At 42.9% G+C, this 21,491-nt stretch overlaps 1 protein-coding gene and 1 non-coding gene across 2 annotated transcripts in view; one reads left to right on the top strand and one right to left on the bottom strand.

Annotated features, from left to right (window-relative positions):
* The first annotated feature begins 207 nt into the window (after nucleotides 1-207).
* LOC114618051 lies at nucleotides 208-334 on the top strand. The gene has a single exon (XR_003710912.1). It is a non-coding gene; the product is annotated as a small nucleolar RNA SNORA17 (small nucleolar RNA).
* A 3,569-nt stretch (nucleotides 335-3,903) lies between these two features.
* Nucleotides 3,904-21,491, bottom strand: part of Frem2 (FRAS1 related extracellular matrix 2) — a 133,585-nt gene continuing 115,997 nt past the window's right edge. The window contains exons 17-24 of the mRNA XM_028763594.1: nucleotides 12,882-13,074; nucleotides 11,057-11,161; nucleotides 9,613-9,740; nucleotides 9,394-9,528; nucleotides 8,354-8,480; nucleotides 7,489-7,676; nucleotides 7,141-7,287; nucleotides 3,904-4,903 (exon numbers count right to left, since the gene is read on the bottom strand). Of these exons, the coding sequence (XP_028619427.1) occupies nucleotides 4,394-4,903; nucleotides 7,141-7,287; nucleotides 7,489-7,676; nucleotides 8,354-8,480; nucleotides 9,394-9,528; nucleotides 9,613-9,740; nucleotides 11,057-11,161; nucleotides 12,882-13,074 (1,533 nt within the window). The 3' untranslated portion in view covers nucleotides 3,904-4,393. The remainder of the gene's footprint in view (nucleotides 4,904-7,140; nucleotides 7,288-7,488; nucleotides 7,677-8,353; nucleotides 8,481-9,393; nucleotides 9,529-9,612; nucleotides 9,741-11,056; nucleotides 11,162-12,881; nucleotides 13,075-21,491) is intronic.

Below are 21,491 nucleotides of genomic sequence, written 5' to 3' on the forward strand. Positions count from 1 at the left end.
AGAAAGAGGAAGGAATGCAGAAAAATGCTCGTGTGGTTGTTTTCAAGGTCATAAAATTCTAAGGGTTTCCAATTTGTAACACATTTGCAACATTACAAATATTCTTTCTTCTTTTTTCCCTATCAACATTAAGTACATATTTTTCCATACCAACATTAAGTACATATTTTCAAAATAAACTTTCCAGCTCTTTAAAGTCAAACTATGGTTGTCCCTAGAGGGATTGCAGGGATGACTTCTGTGTCACATGTATGTCATTAGGTGGCAGAGAGGAGGGTGGGAGAGCTTGCCCTGAGATCCTAATAGCAGGACAGCCGGTCCTGCCCCTCACCTGCTATAGCAGTCGGGAGAGTGGGCTCTGCACCTCTTCTGGGCAGCACAGTAGAGCCTGGATGTGGGCTTTGCAGGTGAGCTGCCCCTGAGGGTGTTAGAGCAGGAGGGCTGGCAGGCTGACCAGCTCAGAGACCTCTCAGGCCCAGATGCAGGGCATGAATTGGCCCAGTCCAACATCTACCCTGTAGATGAACTGCTGGAGTGCATGAAGAGGCTGGACCTACTGATCCAAATGTACAGGATCTCATGACACAGGGCAACAACAGGATGTCCAAGAGGAGTCCCAGTGAGGTTCCAGTACTGATAGTGTCGCTGAAGCCAGAGGCCTCGTACCAGCCAAATGACTCATTGCAATGAACACTTGCAAGCAAAGAAATGTAAACCAAAGGGTATACGGTGAGATACACTGTGACACACTTACCGCTTCCACGAGATTTTTTTCTCTGTTGGGGGGAGAGGTTGTAAGGATGGAGGATGGGTAGGAGAGGAGGGGGAGATTGGGGTACATGTGAAATTCATGAATAACAATTAAGTTGTTTTTAAAAAATACAAACTACGATTCTGCATTTAATTCACAGACTGTCACTTCCACAATCTTCCTCCCAGAAACAGTTGGATTCCCAGCATGATGTGTAAGAAAATGTTCTCTGTTTGGTTTGGTTTTGAGACAGAATCTCTCTCTATTGCTCTGGCTGACCTGAAATACACTATGCAGACCCACCCGACTGTGCCTCCCCAGGCCTGGCATTAAGATTAAGGGCATGTACCACCACACCTAGCCTTTCTCATGTTAAATTATTTTTTTAAAATTTTTTTTTGAGACAGTATCTGTTCATGTACTCTGGCTGTCCTGGAATTCACTATGGAGACCTGGCTGGCCTTAAACTCATAAAGATCCACTTGCCTCTGCCTTCTGAGTGCTGAGATTAGCGGCGTGAGCCACCATGCCTGGCTTTACATGTGCTTAAGTGTTAACTTTGAAACTGCTATGGTAGGAAAGAATTTACGGTAAGGTGGCTTGACAGACCTTTTGCTGCTCACAGGAGCTTCCTTGATTCTGAGCATACAGAGTCCTTACAAATGCCAGACCGGGGGTGGAGGGCAGCAGACTTCCTACTGGTCTTTGTTTAAATGGGGTTTGCTATTTGCTTGTCTAGAAGACACTCTATTCATCTCCCTCCAAAGATAGAGCCTTACCTGATTACTAGCTGCCTAAGGGTAGGGTGAGTAGCCTGGTGTCTAGCTGTCAGTCAGAATGGATGATCAACAGGGCAGTGCTGGTATAAGCCTGTAACCCTCCCTATGTGGGAGACTGAGGCAGGAAGACTGAAAAAGTTCAAGGCCAGTCAGAGCGAAAGAGCAAGTTTACAGCCAGTCTGGGCTACACTGCATCAAATCAAAACATTAAGAAAGGGTTGTACTGTAGGTCAGAGGTAGTGCCACCGAGTGTGTGTGAGTTGTAGGTACCATCCCCAGTACTGAATGCTGTACTGTGTATATGTCCCTGTGAAGCCATTGCTCCGGCCCCATTACTCACGTATTGTAATGTTTTGTTGCTTATATATTTAGGAGACACTTGTTTTTGCCCTTAGATTTTACCGTGTAATATCAACCAAATGTTGGTCTGTATGAGGGGGTTTGGAGGAAATCAAGAACTATAACTGACTTCCTATTCTTTTTGAGAAATGACTTCATGTATTTGTTCTCAAAATATCAGAGTATTAAAAAAAAAACCAAAATACTGAAAACAAGGGCTTACTTTATTTAAAAATTTTTTTCTTATTGAAAAGACTTTTTAAAACAATTACTATATTTTAAGCCACATATTTAGTAAATAGATATTTTTAAAATTATGAAAAAAATACCAGTAAGAGAAGAGGAGGAAGTAGAGATGGGGAGAGAAGAAAGAATACTGATATTTCGTATTTGGGGAGTATAGGCTTATTTTGTACTTAATATACTATCTAATTTATAGATAATGGCTTCAATAGAACAATGTACAGTGAAGTGAAATTTGGTGTAGAAGCTGCCTGGCCACAACACAAGATGATGTGCCATCCGTTGCTACATTCACTTCCTGACCTGAAGGCCACAGGGCAGTCAGGCTCAGAAGCTCCCAACCACTAGAAACAGAAAGCCAGTTGAGAACAACTGCTCTGTCTTCAGACTTGAACTGAAAGCTAAGCAGCGCAAGTCCCTATACTGTTGGCATCGCGGTAATTCCCAAATTCTGAGGTAGCCAAACATGGAGCTGGAGGTAAAACAAAGAAAGAATAATAATGAACCAGTCAGTCTGATAAATGGACCCCTGGGTGAAAATGCTTTCTGTCCCTGTGAGTCCTCTGGGAGACCTTTGTGCTACAGATAGGACTCGTTAAGCTCCCCAACAGAAGGATACTACAGTCCATCTCATCTCTTGAAAAGGATGGGAAAGGAAGCAGGCATCAGACACTTCTCCTTCAGGACCAGTGCAGCTTCCCTTTCTCAGTCGAGAGATAGCTGGTACTCACAGGTACCTACCAATAGACAGGCTAGTACCCACAGGCTCCCACTGACATACAGGAATGACCTGAGATGAAGTTTGCTACCAAGTATCTCTATTCTACCAGGATGGCCCAGCTTGGCCAGGATGTGGCTGAAGTGTGAGGAGCTCCATGCAGCACCGGAGGGTTAGGTGAAGGCATTTGTTTTGGTATGAAACATATTTACTGAGTTTTAGGAAAGTGGCCATTAATCTGCTGAAATGTTCCTCTTCTAAACAGAATTTCTAACATAGGGCAAAAACACTCTTCTGAAGAGATAAGCAATGCAAAGGAAGCTTTTACACAGTGGATAATCAAAGTGACAAACGACAGATAAGGTCCCGAAGGAGAACCTCATAGCACCGGCTTGCTGAACTGGGGAGGCCAGACAGAGATGTTCTCTTCCTGGATCACTGAAGAGAATGATTGACAGCTCTGGCCACCTCCAGGACAATCACTGGAGTGACATGTATAGAGATTCCCATTATTTAGAGCAGATTTCAGCCTAATACAATTTCCTGTGGCTGATATGAGCTTCGGATGTTGCCATGCGGCTGTTACTCTAAGACCAATCTCACTTGCCATCACTGTTCTAGAAAGCATGCCTAAGAGGCATTCTGGTTGTACAAAGCATGTTAATAAATACCACTCTCACCCTTCACCACTGGTAAAGATGCTTCTCATTATTTATGGGTTCAATACTGCAAACATCTAGGCTCAGTTCTTGAGAACGTTGTCCTGTGGCTAATCTAACTCTACGGCATTTCTTTGTCAGCAATTCTAAAACTCTCTCTCGTCACACCAAGTACGGGTACCAGTGACGCTGATCAACGAGAGTCTGGCTGCTAATATATACCGAAGACATCCATCTCTTAAAAATTGCTTCCAGAGTTAATATATTCTTTGGTTTAAGTTAATGTTAAATAAGCAAGTGATATAAAGGAGGTCTGAGGGAAATGAGAAGCAATTCAGATCCAAACAAGTTTTCCTTTTTTCTAGTCATTCCTTCTGTGTTTTCCCAGCAGTAAAAGGTGATTTGTGGGTTGAGCTAGCCCTGGTCATGACTTCATGCTGTCTTCACGGATTAGAAAACTTGTCATTACAGTGTGTTTGTCACGTTTCGGGACTCCCAGTTCAAACTGTTCAGTTATACAAAGAATAAACATGATAATAGCACCTTCAAAGTTCACACTAATGCAATAGAATGACAGCTATCTCCTCTCAGACTTTCCAGAGAGTCCTTGAGCACCTTTGAGCACCTCTGAGTAGGTTCATCTCCCCCCTCCCCTATGCCTAAAACAAGAAGCATCTCCCCTGCTGTCAAGTAAGCATCCTGAATGCCCTCTGGGCAGCAGGAAAGAGGTGGCCTGAATTTGTCCTTTGATGCATGTGCGACACAAATAGAGTTCAAATCAAAATCTTCTAAAGCAGTCGGGCTCCTTAGAACCTTTGTCACAGAAAGTTCTCAGTTCTCTGCTGCTGCTCTCAAGCAGTTGGGGTTCCTGCCCTGTCTTCTGAGGCACGGGAAGAGAAGGTCATCACACCTCCGAGCTGTCGTTGTAGTGGCTCTGCGGGGACATCATGGGCTCAGTGCTTCCAGAGCCCTTTGGAGTATCCTTGCCCTTGATACTCCTGTTCCTGCACATGACCGCTGCCACCACAGCCAGGCAGACAATGAGCAAGCCCACCGCGATGCCCCCCAGGACAGTGACAAGGCTCACTTCAGAGCTGGGACTATTGAGCTCCCAGGGCAGGATGCCATCAGGAGGAATTCTTCCGTGGGGGACCTGCCTCTTGCCACGGCGGTCCAGGGAAATGTGTTGGATATTTGTTCCCCGGTTGTTCTCAGCACCGATTTCCCCTGCGAGTGAGGGCGTGCTCCTGACTGCTCTCTTCTTCCAGCTCTTGGTAGTTGCCTGGGGTGGTCCATGCTGCACCACAGAGTGATATTGGTACTCCAGGCTCCTCTTGCCAATGCCTCGATGGGTGTTGTCCTTTGACTTAACCGTATAGATTGTGTGTATGTACCATTCGCGGCCCAAGGCAACCTAGAAAACACAACCCCAGATTTAGGAAGTTAAATTTATTGTGCACCCAACTCGGGATTATCTGCAGAAGAAATTAGTTACAGAGTTCATGATAAATGACCATTTTGTTTGTGAATTAATCTGCACCACACTCTTCTGTGACAGGTTTGTATAATGCCAACTCCAGGATACATTCTGTCTAACTCCCCCTCCTTCTTAGTTCACAGTTTGGTGGCTCAATCTCATACTCATACATGCTAGACAAGTGCTGTATCACTGGCATATACCCTCAGGGCATCCTGTATCACTTTAGTTGACCACGTACTGCATTTGCAGTCACAGTGAACACTACAGTCTTTTTGACCTCTCAGTCTCTCTTACTAGCTTAAAGAGTAAGTTGATGGGACCACACAGTTTGATGCTTTGCTCTGTCTCTTTTACCTAGTCAGTGCTAAGGGCAGAACCACAGTTCAAACCTTCTGAGCCTTAGCCCATCTGTATCATACTTATTTGTATGAAAAAAGCATAGGGAATGGGAAATTAGGTTTTTGTTTGTTTCTTTTGTGGGACTGAGTCTCACAAGAAGCCTTGAGGGGATCTAGAAGTATTGATCTAGAAGTATTCTCTTTGTAGACCAGGTTGACCAGGAACTCATGAAGATCTGCTAGCCTCTGCCTCCTGAGTGCCGGAATAAAAGGCATGTGCCACCACACACACACACACACACACACACACACACACACACACCCTGGCAAATCAGTTTTTAAGCTTTCCAGAGCCTGGAAAAGGATTGTTTTTCTGATAATTTTTTTTTTTGAGGGGTAACGTATTTAAGACTTGGTGAAGTGAAGTGTTTTGAGAATTCAGAATAAAAATGATAGAACATTTGTTTAAAAGGATTCAGAGGAGGAAATAGGCTTCCTTAAGGTATTTCCTTGGAGATAGCTCAGTTGGTAAAGTGCTTACCTTGCAAGCATGAGGACCTGAGTTTGAACCCCAGAACCTAAGTGAAAAAGCTGAGTCCCAGTACTAGGGATATGGACATTATTGGACCCTTGGGGCTTCCTCCCTAGACAGCCAGGCCTTCGTGATGAGCTCCAGGTCAGCGAAAGGCTTGACTTTGGTGGACAGTTCCTGAGAATAGAACCTAAAGTGTATCTGAACTCCACATTCATATACACATGTTCATACCCTGCATAGATGGCATATGCTCCTCTCTCTCTCTCTCCTCTCTCTCTCTCTCTCTCTCTCTCTCTCTCTCTCTCTCTCTCTCTCTCTCTCCCACCCCCACCTCCACCCACCCACATTCCCACACACACATTCTTTCTTGAAGTTGAGTTAAAAATAATACATTTCCTCTGCACATATAAAATCCTGTTTGGGTAATTCTCAGTAAATACCCTACAGAATACACTTCCCCGCCGATGTATCGCGACATAAGCACATTTCTTGACCTTGCACCCTGTCCATTAAGCATTTCAATAACTACCTGCATGTCTCTATACCTTCTGTTTCTCGTCAGGATATTTGGTCTTGGTCTATGTAATCCTCAAGAGTGGAGATTTATTTCCTGCTCATGATTCCTTTTCTGAGCTATCAGTTTATATAAGATCTTACTCCAAAAGGATGTACCATAAAAACTGTCAGACATCTGTTGTAAGCTGAATAAGAATCTTTATTACACATTCTTTAAAAAAAAAAAAAAACAATTGCCAGGTAGTGGTGGCATACACCTTTAGTTCCAGCACTTGAGAGGCAGAAACAGGCAGATCTCTGTGAGTTCAATGCCAACCTGGCCTCTAGAGTGAGCTCCAGGATAGCCAAGGCTACACAGAGAAACCCTACCTCAAAAAAAAAAAAAACATGATTTTTAAATTTTTATTTTATATGTATGGGTATATTTTGACTTGTGTGTATGTTTATGTGCCGTATGCATGAGGACAGAAGAGGGCATTGGATTATCTGGAGCTGGAGTTATAGATGGTTGTGAGCCATGGTAGGAATTGAATCCAGGTCCTCTGCAAGACCAGTCAGTGCTCTTAACCACTGAACCATCTCTCCAGCCACCATTAAACAGTCTCATATTAATCCGTTAATAGAACAATAATAGGTCGAATTTATATTGCATCCAACAGTCTCATCCTTTCCATTCACTATGTGCATGCTTGTTCTTATCTTCTGTTTTTCTGGGATGTGTCTGAGACAGTATCGTTAGGCACTTACCTATAGTTACATAGCTACTGTATGTCTAGACCTACCTGGAAGAGTGGCGTTGAGTCTACTTTAAAACCATCTGATCCAGGCTGATTCACTAAGAGAACAGCTTCAGGGTCATCCACTGCCAGTTTGGCGTTAAACAGGACATCTCCAAAGCTGGTGGCTTGTGTCTCTGGCTGAGCCTTATCCTTGAAGCAAGAAGGAAGATGATTATATCTGCAGACAGTACCAAGTTTGCAAGGACAGAAAGTTCTGTAACTTTAGACCAGTACAAATCATCACAAAATGTCACTATGTAATTTAAGTAAAATGATGAGAGTGTTTTAAAATATAAGAGAAGAAGACTTATCCTTGACACTTGATACAGTTTGTTGGACCAACACACTTACCACAATTTTGAATCTATGTAAGAGTGAAGGAGAATCAGCCAGGCAGCCATATTCCGCATTTCCTGGGCTGTACTTGGGCACGTAGCCATCATCCCCCGTGCATAAAAACACCTTCTCGATGCTGCAGTAAAAGGAGTCACCAAGGTTCTGGACAGGATCTACCATCACACGACCATAAATCACATCCCCTAAAACAGAGATGGAAATGTAGTTCTGTTATATGTGATGACACCACAAACCATTAACGACAGCAACACAGATTATTTCCTTTGCTTCCTAACCTGTCATTAAACACTGAAGCTCTCTGTGTTCATCTCAGGATATGGTCTACTCCAGGAGACTCAGACAAGGGCACTCCGTTGACTGAACACTGAGAACCAAAGCATTATGGAGCCACAGTAATTTCAAGGTCTGACTTATAATTTGATATTATAGCATCCCTTTACAGTTTACATGAGTTAATTAGTGGCAAGATGTTAGCTAATATAAACTAACAGGAAAGAAGAAAAATATCAATGACATGCCTAAGTGAGTTCATTTGCTTTTGAATGTGAGTTTAACGAAGCCCCTAGCAATGCACCTTATATCTCCATAGCTATGGCTGCAGCCCTTTGGTACATTATATATTTCTCTAGGAGCTGAGCATATAGCACTTATCATGGGAGACACATTTTGCCCCTACGAGGGAAAGAATGTTGTAGACATTGAGGAGAACAGAACATGCACAAACACAGGACAGCAGGACATTAGACACAACAGAACATCACAGACACACAAGACAACAGAACATCACAGACACACAAGACAACAGAACATCACAGACACACAGGACGACAGAACCACTCTCTCATCTAATGAGTGTTACCTTCTGCAAAAGCAACGTCGCTCTCCTGCCCAAATCCCATGGACCCATCAGACAACCAGAGACTCTTCTTAGACAGCAGATACATGTGGGTGTTCAGGCTGAACTCAGCTGCCACTGGATCGCTGACCTAAACCAAAGGGGAAACATTTTTTTATGTATCGGTGGGTCTGATGTACATAAGCGCACACACCCTGCTCACAGGCACATCACCTCACATGGCCATGCAAAACCCTGCCTTGAATTTTCACTGTTCACCCAAAGTAACTTACGGAGCTGCCATTCTGACTATGCTTTTGAGAAACAAGGCAGGTGAGGTTAAATCATTTTTCCTTTTTGAGTGGGAGTAACCAGCATTACTTCTACTCATAGCTCTTGTTGATTGTGGCACATGTGCAAAGCATTTTTAAGTATTATGGTCAGCATGCAGCTAACAGTGTAAGCTCTTGGATCAAGGCTGGCATGTGACTTTTACAAATACTTAAGGCCAGTAACATATTACGAGGTGAATCCTCATGTTCCTTGAAGACTGAGAACAAGAGGAACTGTAGACTTCTACAGAAAATCATCATACCTCTATGGCAGCAAATTGCAGGAGAGAAAGCAAGATCAGATAACAGCTAAATAGTTCTTGCACGAACTGAGACTATGGTTCTTACGTTGGAAACTGACAGCAGATAAGAGAGGATCCTTTGCCCTTTGCTCTCCCTTGGTTCCTTCCTGTACAACTTCCTTCTCTCTCTGTATTCCAGAATTAATGGACACCCACTTGCGAAGATGCATGTATTTTTTTAAAGATGCATTTATTTTATGTATAGGATTTCTCTGTTTTCATGCATAGCAGAAGAGGGCATCGGATCCCATTACAGATAGTTGCCAGCTACCAAGTGGTTGCTAGGAGTTGAACTCAGGACCTCTGGAAGAGCAGTCAGTGTTCTTAACCACTGAGCCATCTCTCCAGCCCCCAGGATGCATGTATTGATTAAAGAAAATCATGACTTTGAATAAAGTAGGTCCTACTGTGATAGTTCTGTGAGACGTACCTGTTGGAATCGAATATCAAGGTCAAAGGTGATGGGCTCTCTGGGGTTGCAGGTTACAGGCAGACGGTACACCTGATTGGATGGGGTAGTGCAGGGCACCAACTTTACTGTGTAGGTACCCGAGTAGTCACGAACCTTTGAGGAGAAAAAAGGTATTTTTCACTCTGAAATGTCCAGTGTCATTTGAAGACAGCAGAGAACATCCTTGGTCGCACTTACCGCAAAGTCTGACACAAAACTCCACTGCTGGACTGGCTGATTATAGGTTGGTTCACTCCGTATAAGGCGGAGGGAAAATGTGAGGCCCGGGTGGTCAGCTGACACGATCATTGAGCTGGTAAAGGAAGCTGGAAGGACACCAAAAGGCACAATGGTCTACAGGTTAAACTGAAACAGTCCACAACAGCACAGTTTGTAAAGAACTAGATCACCTAGTATTTAATGCTTTCTTACAAGTCTTCAAGGGTGGTGTATTTATCCCTATTTCAAAGACGAAAAAAAATCTGGGCCGACAGTCACTATGGGACTTTCCCAAGATCACCCACAGAGGCTGCGGGACTTTAGATTCCCAATTCTCTATCTTTTCTGATCTCTGTAATTTAGCCAAAAAGTAGGTGGTGCTCAGGGCTCCATCCAGGGAGTCAGTTGCAGAGTAACCAGGGTGGAGTGAATGCTGGAATAGCACATCAAAGCCATGGGCTGAACTTAAAATATTCCACTAGCAAAGTCATTTTACGAATGAACTCTAATTCTAAGTAAGTAGCCTGCAACTGGGCTAGTCACAGACCCAGTTCATTAGAGATATGGACAGGTAGAAGAGACTCCAAAGTCCAGGAAATCCTCACTCCCCAGAATCCATCATTTTAATGCAGTCCCGTGATCCCTTTAGGTTCTGTGTTTCTGACAGCTTAATCTGCTTTAAAAATTACAATGAGCCTTCTTTTCTTCTTGAACATTCAGCTCTGGTTTCTCCTTTCTGAGAGCTCATGCCCAGAAAAGGATGGCTGTGAAGATAGCCAACTCTTCCCCTTGCTGCCCTACAAGTGGCACAGCAGTGAGCCAGGAAACTAACTGGGTAATGAGGAAAGTCAAAGAAAGAAAATGAACTATTTCTAGTGAAATAGCCTCTGTAATACAAACAAATACCAGTTTATTGACAGATGTCTTATTAATATTCAAAGTGTAGCCAGTTACTGCCTATCCAGGCTCTACCAATTGCAGTTAACAAGGCTAAAGGTTGACTATGAAAGCAAACTGCCTCTCTGTCTCTAAAAAAAGCTTCTCACAGACTTGGAAAAAACTGAGCAGAAAATTGCTGGCAAATGAATGGATCGAAATGAAGTTTCTGTGTCATTGACCCCGAGCACAGAAAAGGACTGTTATTCTGTTCCTTTTAGGAAGGAAAGTTCTTATTAAAATATCCCCAGTCCAGCTTTCTTTTACACGTATTCAGGGGTGATACATTTCTCTGAATGTCTGTATAGTGATAGTTTTCCATAGGGTAGGAGGTAGGTAAACAATGACCAAGCATCGAGGACATAATCACACATATGGGACTCGTATGGAATGAAGACCTTCGAAGCTAGCTGGGAAACCTGTTGAGACCTGTGTGGGTATGAAGATGCTGTCCTGAGGGTGGCTGCCCAGTGACGATGAGGCTTACCAGGGTGAGACAGCACAAACAAGCCGTGGAACTGAGCCTCCGTCTTGAAGTTCACGGCCAGGCGTCCCTCCTCACCGATGCGCATGCTGGTTGGGTAGAGCGAGCCTACAAGCACAGGAGGATAAGATGTAGGTGGCCAGAGACCTCATCTGTGGATTTCTCCTGACCTATCTGGCCTAATGTCCAGACTCTTAACAAAAATTCTTTAAATGTTCTATGAATAGATTTTATCAGATGAGTTCTAAATAATAATAAAATAATAATAATAATAGGTACAAGTTTCTTTCTTTGATAGGGATAAATGAAGGGCAAAATGATTTAAGTAATATTAGTCAGCTCACCATAAAATAAACGCAAATACGATGATACATTTTTTAAAGTGATGTTTAAAAAAAAAAAAAAACAAGGCTGTAAGTGAGAGAAATGACAAATGGCCTTGCTGAAATTGTAGGGACTGACACAAGTAAGTGGAAACCCCTTTGAGCTCCCCAGAACGACTGTGAAATTATGGGCTTAAAGAAAACTCTGACGATTCTCAGCCACCACTGTTGCCAAATTAACAAGCCAAAAAAAATTGACTCAAGATTTCAAATAAGTCTACATCACTAAAGAATTGTGGGTAGGAGAGAAAGAGAGAGAGAGAGAGAGAGAGAGAGAGATATTGAGGCTAGCCTGGGCTTCACAATCAGTCTGGTAAGGTCCTCCTAACCCCCTTCTCCTCCTAAAAAGATAGGGAGTAAATATTCATTTCTCTGTGTATTTTCTAAGATCAAATGTGGAGTTAGATCCTTTGAAGTAATTGGCTGTCCAGGGTGGCCACTGCCCTTTCCTTCAAGTATGCTATCAATTGGTCCTATCTTTCTGGCTGGGAAAATGTCAAGTTGCTGTGACATAGGTGTTCATAGACTCAGCAGAGGAGTGTGAGTCTGAAAGGAAAAAGCATGAATTCTGTCCGTGGATCAGCTTGGTACCAGCAGGCTTTGCTTGCTTTTTATCATCATCATCATCATCATCATCATCATCATCATCATCATCATCATCTGAGAGCCAGTCTTACTACATAGCCCAGGCTGTCATCAGCTCCACAGCGACCCCCCTGCTTCTTCCTCTGAAGTGCTGGGATTACAGATTCCAGCCACATGCCTAGATAACTTCTTGAGTTTCCGATTCCCACCTGGGTACCAACAGATGTGCAGATGCTGAAGGGCTTACAGCCAGGAGCTCTCTACGTCAGTGTTCTACGACACTTGTCTACAGTTTCACAGAACGATGGAGTTTTAATCAGAAGGTGAGTGAAGCTTGACTGTCCCTCAGAAGAAATTCAAACCTCAAGTCTAAGCAACGTGCTTGACGTTACACAGTTTATAGTTCATGAGTTGTAGAGTCAGAACTGGACCCCAGGACATGGTTTATCATTGGACTTTAAAGTGATCCTCTCATTTCAGAAGCAAAATGTTCAGTTTTTCCCCTTGATTTTATTCCCAAATTTCACAACTGAATCCCTCTATCCAGTAGAAGCCAGAAGACTCTACGGATTCAGGGACTGTACGCTATGTAAAATGTAAATAATTAGTCACTTACAATAGACAGAGTAAAGTATGCCTGAAACAAAGACGTTAAATTTCATAGTCAAACATCATGCAAAGTTTGAAGCACTGACATGATCTTTCCTTGACAAAGGTTTAAAAAAGTCACATTACTAGTGAATATAAAATTAAAGGTATAGAAAGCTGCCCCTATAATTTTTACCTGCAGTGAAAACAAAATTATCTTCCTGAGTAATTAGCACAGGAAGGAAAGGTGCTTTGGGAATCCAGCAACCCACCTTGCAACTCGGCTTCCGGGGGGCTGCCGATCCCATGGTTCCACAAGATGGCAGTGTCGTACACAAATGTGAGCCGGAGCTCTGACTTCAAGTCGAAATGCTGCCAGCCTCCCACGCCCACGGGGGAATGGAACACGTAGGAAACGTAGAGAGGAACTCGAAGGGTCACGTAGGACTGCACCAGGTTGAGGACCTGAAACAGTTGAACCATTTCCATCAGCGTTAACCAAATCAGCCCATTTTGCCGACGGCAGATTTTGTGCTATCAGTGCAGAGAGTGACAGTCTTTCTCAGCACGGCATTCCTTCACTTTTTGCACGCATTGCTAACGTTGTCGCATGCGACAGGGATGTGCACCAGCGTTCCTTAAAATTTTCAGTAAAATTTTCAGCAAAGTAAGTCCTTTTTGCTTATGAGCAGCTTTAATCAACTCATTCTGCATGTCTCATTCTGCATAATTCACGCAGTTAAGTGGGTAATTCAAGGTTTTTTATACGTAAAAGGAGCCAGGCAGCCACGAACCCAACTAGCTTTAGGAACCTTTCATTACTTCAACAGGAATCTTGTACCCGGGAGCCAGAAGCGTCACTCTCTCACAGGAAGGGCAAACACAGATGCACTCCCCAAATTTGTCTTTTCTGAACACTAGTAACAAATCTTGTCAGTTGCACGTCTTTCAGAGCTTCCCTCCCTTCTATTATGGGATATCAGCCAGACGTATAGCTACATTCTTTATTGATCTTCATCAGAGGATGGGTTGCTACCAGTTTGGAATGATTATGCAAAAATGTATCTATGAACTAGTTTTTAAATCATTTAGAGGATGCTAGGATGAACATTAAAGAAGTAAAAACAAACAATTTTAGCAATGACATGGTACAGTTCCAATGTTTCAAAATAATTACGTGAACTATTTTTGAATTTTATATTTTCTTTCTTCTGGTAGTCAACACCCAGGGTAAGGGAAGTCAGGAGGCAAATTAATCCCTATTAAGTATCTACTGAATTTCAGACAATGTGTTGGTTACTAATAAAAACTTTAATACTTTCATATTAACTTTAATATTTGAATATTTGAAAATGTATTTTTATATTAAGTGTATGAATGCTTTGCCTGCATGTACATATGTGTATCACATGGTATACGGCTGGTGCAGTGTAGGCACTCAAGTGTCTTGGAACTGGAGCTACACACAGTTCTGAGCCACCTAGTGGGTGCTCTGAGCTAAGCCCTGTAGGAACAGCTAGTGCTCTTTTTTTTTTTTATTGGATGTTTTATTTACATTTCCTATGTTGTCCCCTTACCCCAGCCCCCACCCACCCAGGAACCCCCCATCCCCTCACCCCTCCTCCTTCTTCTCTGTGGATGTAACCTCTATCTACCCCCCCCCACTCCCACCTCCCCACCCTCAAAATTCCCACCCCCTGGGGCATCCAGCCTTCATGAGGTCAAGGTTCTCTTCTTCCACCTATGCCCAGCAGGGCCCTCCACTCTTACATATTCAGCTGAAGCCCTGGATCCCTCCCTAAGTGCTCTCAGGCTAGTGGTTTAGACCCTGGGAGCTGTGGTTGGTTGGTATTGTTGCTCTCCTCATGGTGCCATAAATCCTTTCAGCTCCTTCAGTCTTCACTCTAACTCCTCCATTGAGAACCTCATGATCAGTTCAATGGCTAGTTGTGAGCATCTGCCTCTGAGTATGTCAGGCTCTTGAAGATCTCTGAGGAGATATCCATATCAAGCTCTTATCAGCATGCACTTCCTGACTTCCACATCAGCCTCTACCTTTGGTGATTGCACATGGGATAGATACTCAGGTGGAGTGGTCTTGAAACAGCCTCTCCTTCAGTTTCTGTCCCTCACTTTGTCTCCATATTTGCTCCCTTGAGTAATTTGTTGCTCCTTCTAAGAAGGACCGAATCACCCTCACTTGGTCTTCCTTCTTTATGAGCTTCATGTGGCCTGTGAGTTGCATCTTGGGCATTTCAAGGTTCTGGGCTAATATCCAATAATCAGTGAGTGAATACCATGTGTGTTCTTTTGTGATTGGCTTACTTCACTCAGGATGATAATTTCTAGTTCCATCCATTTACCTAGGAACCTCTAGAATTCATTGTTTTTAATAGCTGTGTAATACTCCATTGTGTAAATATACCACATTTTTTGAACCCATTCCTCATTTGAAGGACATCTGGGTTCTTTCCAGCTCCTGGCTATTATAAACAAGGCTGCTATGAACATAGTTGAGCATATGTCCTTGTTATATGTTCGAGCATCTTCTGGGTATATGCCTAGGAGTGGTATAGCTGGATCCTCAGGTAATGCTATGTCCAATTTTCCGAGGAACTGCCAGACTGATTTCCAAAGTGGTTGCACCCACTGAGCTTGTCACTTGAATTTTTCCTCCCTCAAGAGTAGCTATAATTACTACCACTGAACAATGAGTTCTGAAAGGCAGTAATACTCTGGCTCTCTGGGAGAGGGACTTGGTCAGCCCATTTGCCACTGATGATTAAGATTCATATTTCATTCCACGACTTTAGTAATCCATCAGTTAAGATGTTGGGCTTAGGCATGGATTTAAAATTAAAAATGTAGCTAATTCTTTGCCAATATTGACATACTGTCCAGTAAATTTTATTGGAACACTGTCTCAGAGGGAAGTTTTGCCTTATTCTCAGTTGTATGAATGGAATATAGCATCCAGTATAATTCTCATTGTTTAACTTTTGGGAACTTACTATGTAGCCCAATACTCATGGCAATCCTCCTGCCTCAGCCTTCTGAAGGCTGTCATAACAAGGTGAGTCCTCACACCTGGCTTTATTTTGTTTAAGTTTCAATGTGGTAATTTCTAGACACAGGATCTGCATGTTGTACATTTCCCCCCTTATTTACGGCCAGTCTTTCCTGGCTATTTAGAATCTCTCCCTGGAGGGCACAGGAGCTGAAATGGAACCTACTTTAATCACTTAGTCACTTGCCTATTTATCTCTGCATTCAAAGACTGCAAAGGAACCAATCATTTCTGGTGGCACTTTTAAGAGCATTCAATTTCTTTTAACCTTTACCTGAGGACCTTTAAAGGTATACAAATAATCAACTTAGGCCCAATGAGTGACCGTGCAAGTTCTTATTGACTTTTGAAGTTAATTAACAAAGGCAAATAGCCTCTTTAACAGGGTATTTAAAGGGATAGCCCAGAATGCAAATATCTTGGAGAAGTAACATATTATCAAATTTATATTATGCTACTGAGTGCCAGGCATGTATGTGGGAGAGGGTATTGTTTGCCTAAGGGCCCGAGACAGGCTGCTACTCTGCATGTGACATGGGTAGGAGTAGGATCAATACCTTTATAGCATTTTAGATACACGGACACTCTCTACTCTGTCTCAATGTAGAGGGCTCAGAAGCCACACATAGCTGATGGCGACCACACTGGACAGAACAGCTCTAGATTATCATATTCAAGGTGTTTTAATTAGGCCACATGTGTTACAAATACCATTGCAAGCTATTTTGCCAACACATGTTATGGCCCTTAATGGCAGAATAAGTGGTTTGCATTTATCTGAAAGACTGAACACTTAGAACTGTTGGAATTCTCCCTCAAGGATATCACTGGTAGGGAATGCTCCCCAAGCCCCATTGCAATCTGTTTTTCTTCGGTCTTTTGTTGACCCAAACATCTATCAAGATGGAGATATTGGTGACTATATAAAAAAGTCACCTATCGAAAAAAAACTTCAAGCCTCCCAATGCACAGTTAGCTACTCCCTTGAGGGGTTGTTAAATTCCTCGTCAAGGTCTCTGAGTCACATACCTCTAGAAGAACTTAAGAGGAAGAAACCTTGGCTTCTGCCTAATCACTGCTCTTCAGAAGGTCTGCAAATCATAGAGGAAGGAACAGACCCTAGATTGGCATCAGTATTAAATCATTAATTCTGCAGACTGGAGGACAACCTCACAGAGTGTTTGCAATATAGAATTATTCACAATATAATGAGCAAAAACAGAAATATGGCTGATTAAGTTATGGTGAAATGTTCAAAAGGGAAATATCATGTGGCCGTCAAGTTACAAGTCTGGCTAGCTAGGTGGCTAGCACCTAGCAGTGGGAGGCAGAGGCAGGTGAATCTCTATGAGTTCACTGCAAGCCTAGTCTACACAGTGAGTTCCAAGCCAGCCAAGGCTATATAGTGAGACTATCTCAAAGGAAAAAGATATGAGTTTGAAGAACGTCCCTTGTCATGGTGCGTGCTCATGTTAATTTAAAGAGCAGCTCAAAAAAACAGCATACGAGGAAATAAGTCACCTCCATTAAAATGTGTGTGTTTATTGAGAAGAGATTAGTATGTCTCTGTATAATCATGGTGAGTAATGAGTGTGGTTTTGCTTGACTCTCATTTGCTCTCCAGAGTTCAGAAGTTATGTTATTTTGATTAAAATATTATTACAAAAATTAATTGCTAAGTTTGATAAAATGGGTAGCAACGTACTTCATGAGCATAGTGTGGATTACGTTACTCTTGGTGGATTTAGCGTGGTTTACTATAATTAGAAAATCGTATAGAAAGTGTAAGATAATGGGATGAGATGACGTGACCTCTGACATACATCCTGGTTAATGGGATGAGACAGCATGACCTCTCACATACATTCTGGCCCCTGGCCTCAGTGTCTAGGTTTGTAAACCAAACACACATGTGAAAAGGAGGCAAAATTACTCTTCAAACAAATCTACTATGAAAAATATTTGCTTACTTTTCCAGACCACAGAGCATCTTCCCAGGTGTATATTGCAATTTCACGCCATAAGGGCAAACTTTGATTGGGCTGCATTTCCACAGCTTAGACCTGCCACTTGGACAATGTGACGAGCTGCAGTGTACCTAAAGACTCTTACTTTGTGGAAGACCCAGAAAAACTGAGAAGTCTTTTACTTTTCAAAGAAAAAAAATCACCAAAAATTCCAATTGTTTAAAAAACCTAAGTTTAACTTCTGTCAAGTGTTTCTCATTGCATGCTCAAGCAATCTTAAATAAACAAAAGAAGCAAACAAGAAAACAGGAAACAGGACATGCATAGCGGTAGAGCAGAATTATTTATTAAATCTATGTTTTATTTTTTATTTTATCTGTCTTTGCATTTCCAAAGTTAATGACTAAAGATTCGTTTAGAGCTGAATAAAATTAAAGAATTTCAAAATTCTTTTTCTTAACAGATGAAATTCCTAGTCTTTTAATGAAAATAATTTCACCTAGATAAGTCTTGTTTGCTGGTGTGTATGGGTCATCACTGGGTTACTGGAATGTTTCTTGGTACAAGCTAGTTGTCAAGCAACTATTTTGTGAATACATAACTTGCTAAAGAAATCTTGCTATTAGCCGAAGAGAGATGCAAATCGCATAAAATTCAACAAATTTCACTGCTGTAAAACCCCTGGATTTCCCCAATCATTCCTTCACATTGGCAACATCTTCTTACAGGTTACGTAGTCTGACTAGTGAGTCTGGACGCAGAATAGTCTGTGTGCCAGAAACAGACACACACATACACAGTAGCAACTTAGCACTACTTCACAAAGGTAGCTGTAGTTAGCACAGGTTAATAGAAGTTGTTTGTACAGTGTCACTTTGAGCTAAAGAGCCAAGTCTAAGACAGGAGTTGGTGGGTGGAGGCCATGTCTGTTCGGTGCTTAGCCAGGACTTTATAGTACATTTCTTGGCAAGTGAAAAACAGACTTGTGTGTGCTGCTAATGGGAGTGTTCAGAAACCCACAGAAGCAAACTTGCCACTCCTGCTGATGCCCCTGTAGCTTTCACTAGTTTATCAAACTATAAATTCAGAGATGTGAACATTTGTAACACCAAAAAAATTCTAAATCTGAATCTTTTAATTCTATGATGCAGTTAGAGAACCACCTCAGAAATTCTGCTTCCCTTTCAGGAGCACACCTCCAGCACCAGAACCCCCTCCCTCCAACATCAGGACCCCCACACCTCCAGCACCAGGACCCCCCTCCAGCATCAGGACCCCCCCACCTCCAGCATCAGGATCCCCACCTCTAGCACCAGGACCCCCACACCTCCAGCATCAGGACCCCCCACCTCCAGTACCAGGACCCCCACCTCCGGCACCAGTATCCTCCACACCTCCAGCACCAGGACCCCCACACCTCCAGCACCAGGACCCCCACACCTCCAGCATCAGGACCCCCACACCTCCAGCAACCAGGACCCCCACATCCAGCATCAGGACCCCCACACCTCCAGCACCAGGACCCCCCACCTCCAGCACCAGGACCCCCACACACCCAGCATCAGGACCCCCACAGTTCCAGCATCAGGGCCTGAATTGACTTTGTTTTACCACCGTGCTAAGGATGTATTTTGGCGCGTTTTTTATGATGGCCGCTGAGCACTGTTTGTTTATCTTTGAGGGACAGAGGGGGTGCTCTGCTGACTTTCTTATAATAGTGGTTATGACCATATCCATTTTTACAGTCAATTAAATGTGAAGATAATATGGTGGGTTACTGGCATGGGGACACAAGCTACATGAATCTCGGCATGTTTTCTGAGTTTTCCTGCTTCTCTTTCCTTATCTATAAAGGAGTGTGCTGTGGTATTTATTACTACGGAGTTTTTGTGAGGTCAGTAAGACAACTTGTTTAGCAAATTGGAAGGCACGCATGTAACAATACAGTTACTAGTAATTATTATTCCATCTCCATCATCTTTATTAGTTTTGGTTGAGACAGGGTCTTATGCACCCAGGCTGGCCCTGAACTTCTGAGTCCTGGGACTTCAGGTGTGCACTGCTATACTTGGTCTATGTGGGGCTGGCTTTATTCAGGCTTTCATCCTCACCCCCTCTGCCAGTATTTTTATTGTTGGTGCTACCATTTGACTATTTGTCTTCTTTCTTAGAACCAGAATTGAATGGAGGAAAAGAGGGTGGGATGTCTAGGAGGGCTATCTTTCTTTCATATTAGTTAACATTACTTCTCCTTCACCCATGGTACTGCAGTATGCACGTATGCTACATGGAGAAGCGGGAGGGCATTGATAGGATGTAGGAGAACTGAAGTGTCATCCAAGGAAGAATGTAGGGGTGAGCAGGATGTCCATCTTTAAGCTGTCCTTTTAGGGTGTAAACAATGTGTTTTACCATATTGTTACCACATGAATTACACTGAAGGCTTTGGGATTTCATAATAGCCCTTGACACCCTAGTGAGTTACACTGACTATCTTCTCAGTGATGTTGATTGATTATCAATAGATAACTATACTGATTTTCAATAATGCCAAAGCAGAAAAATCCTCTCAGAAGGGATTCTTAAATGTTGGCCATCTACTGAAAAAAACTTAACACAAACTGGTTAGGAGTTGGATAACCTGAGGCTGGAGACATGGCTCGGTAGTTAACAGCAATGAGTGCTCTTCCAGAAGATCTGAGTTCAAATCTTATCACCTCATGTTAGCTCAGAGCCACCTGTAACTCCAGTTCCAGAGAATCTAACATCTTCTTCTGGCCTCTGTGGGTACCAGGCATGTACTTGGTGCAAGTACATAAATTCAGGCAAAATATTCATACAGAGAGATAGGCAGATATGTAGGTAGATAGATGGATAGACAGACAGACGGACGGACAGACGGATGGACGGACAGACAGATAGATAGATAATAGATGGATAGATGATAGATAACTGGCTGACTGATAATCCTCAGGGTGTGCTCTATCTCATCCCTGGTATGTTGCATCGGCCTTTTGTGCAGGATAAACTTGGCTGGAACTGGCATCTCTCAGTTCTTGCCTAACAGCAGAACCATACAAAGTTCAATTATAGAGACAGAGCACTTGCTTCAGTTCCTTGAGGTCACCGGGCATACAATGTCTCTGAACTCAAACGATTCAATAGAATAAGAAGCATTTACAAGAATGTGCAAAATAGAATCAGTTTACGTAAACACTTAGTAGCCAGATTCAGTCTAAAGAGTTACCTCATAGCTAAGCGTTGCCTTCAAAGCAAGTCTGTTGCATTGCAGTTGGCTAGTGATGGTGGAATAAGCTTTAGCAGCGTGAAGGCAGGGGTACACTAGGAAAACTAGCTGTCTGCACGACAAATCAAAGATGGAGACGTATTTCTATTCTGTGGTGAAGCAGGCCAACAAAGACCCAACTGAACTACAGGGCAGTCTTGTGTCCTATTTCCTGTATGTCAATTGATCCTGTGTCTGGAGAAATCAGAAAGTAGGCAGTGATTTTATAAGCATTGCCCAGGCTCTGTAAGGAAGAGATAAGGATATCTGAGCTGCAAGCTGCAAGGAGAAGGCTTGGGTAGTGAATTGCTTTCCTTTTCATGTGGCCAAGACAGACTGAGAAGTACCCAGCGGACTACCACCTCTTCCCACTACTTCATCTGCCTTTACATTGATGTTGCATACGGATGTTCACTAATTCATGCTATTTACTGACTGTCTTCTTTTTGAGGATGGTAAACCTTAACTCATGAGTCCACTGACTTCCAGGCATCGTGAGAGGCCGTCCATTCAACACTGACAGTAGCTGAAATCACCAAGTTCCACAGCTCTGCTGTGGCAT

The sequence above is a fragment of the Grammomys surdaster genome, unplaced genomic scaffold (assembly GCF_004785775.1).
Source record: "Grammomys surdaster isolate TR1022 unplaced genomic scaffold, NIH_TR_1.0 139, whole genome shotgun sequence".
NCBI lineage: Eukaryota > Metazoa > Chordata > Mammalia > Rodentia > Muridae > Grammomys > Grammomys surdaster.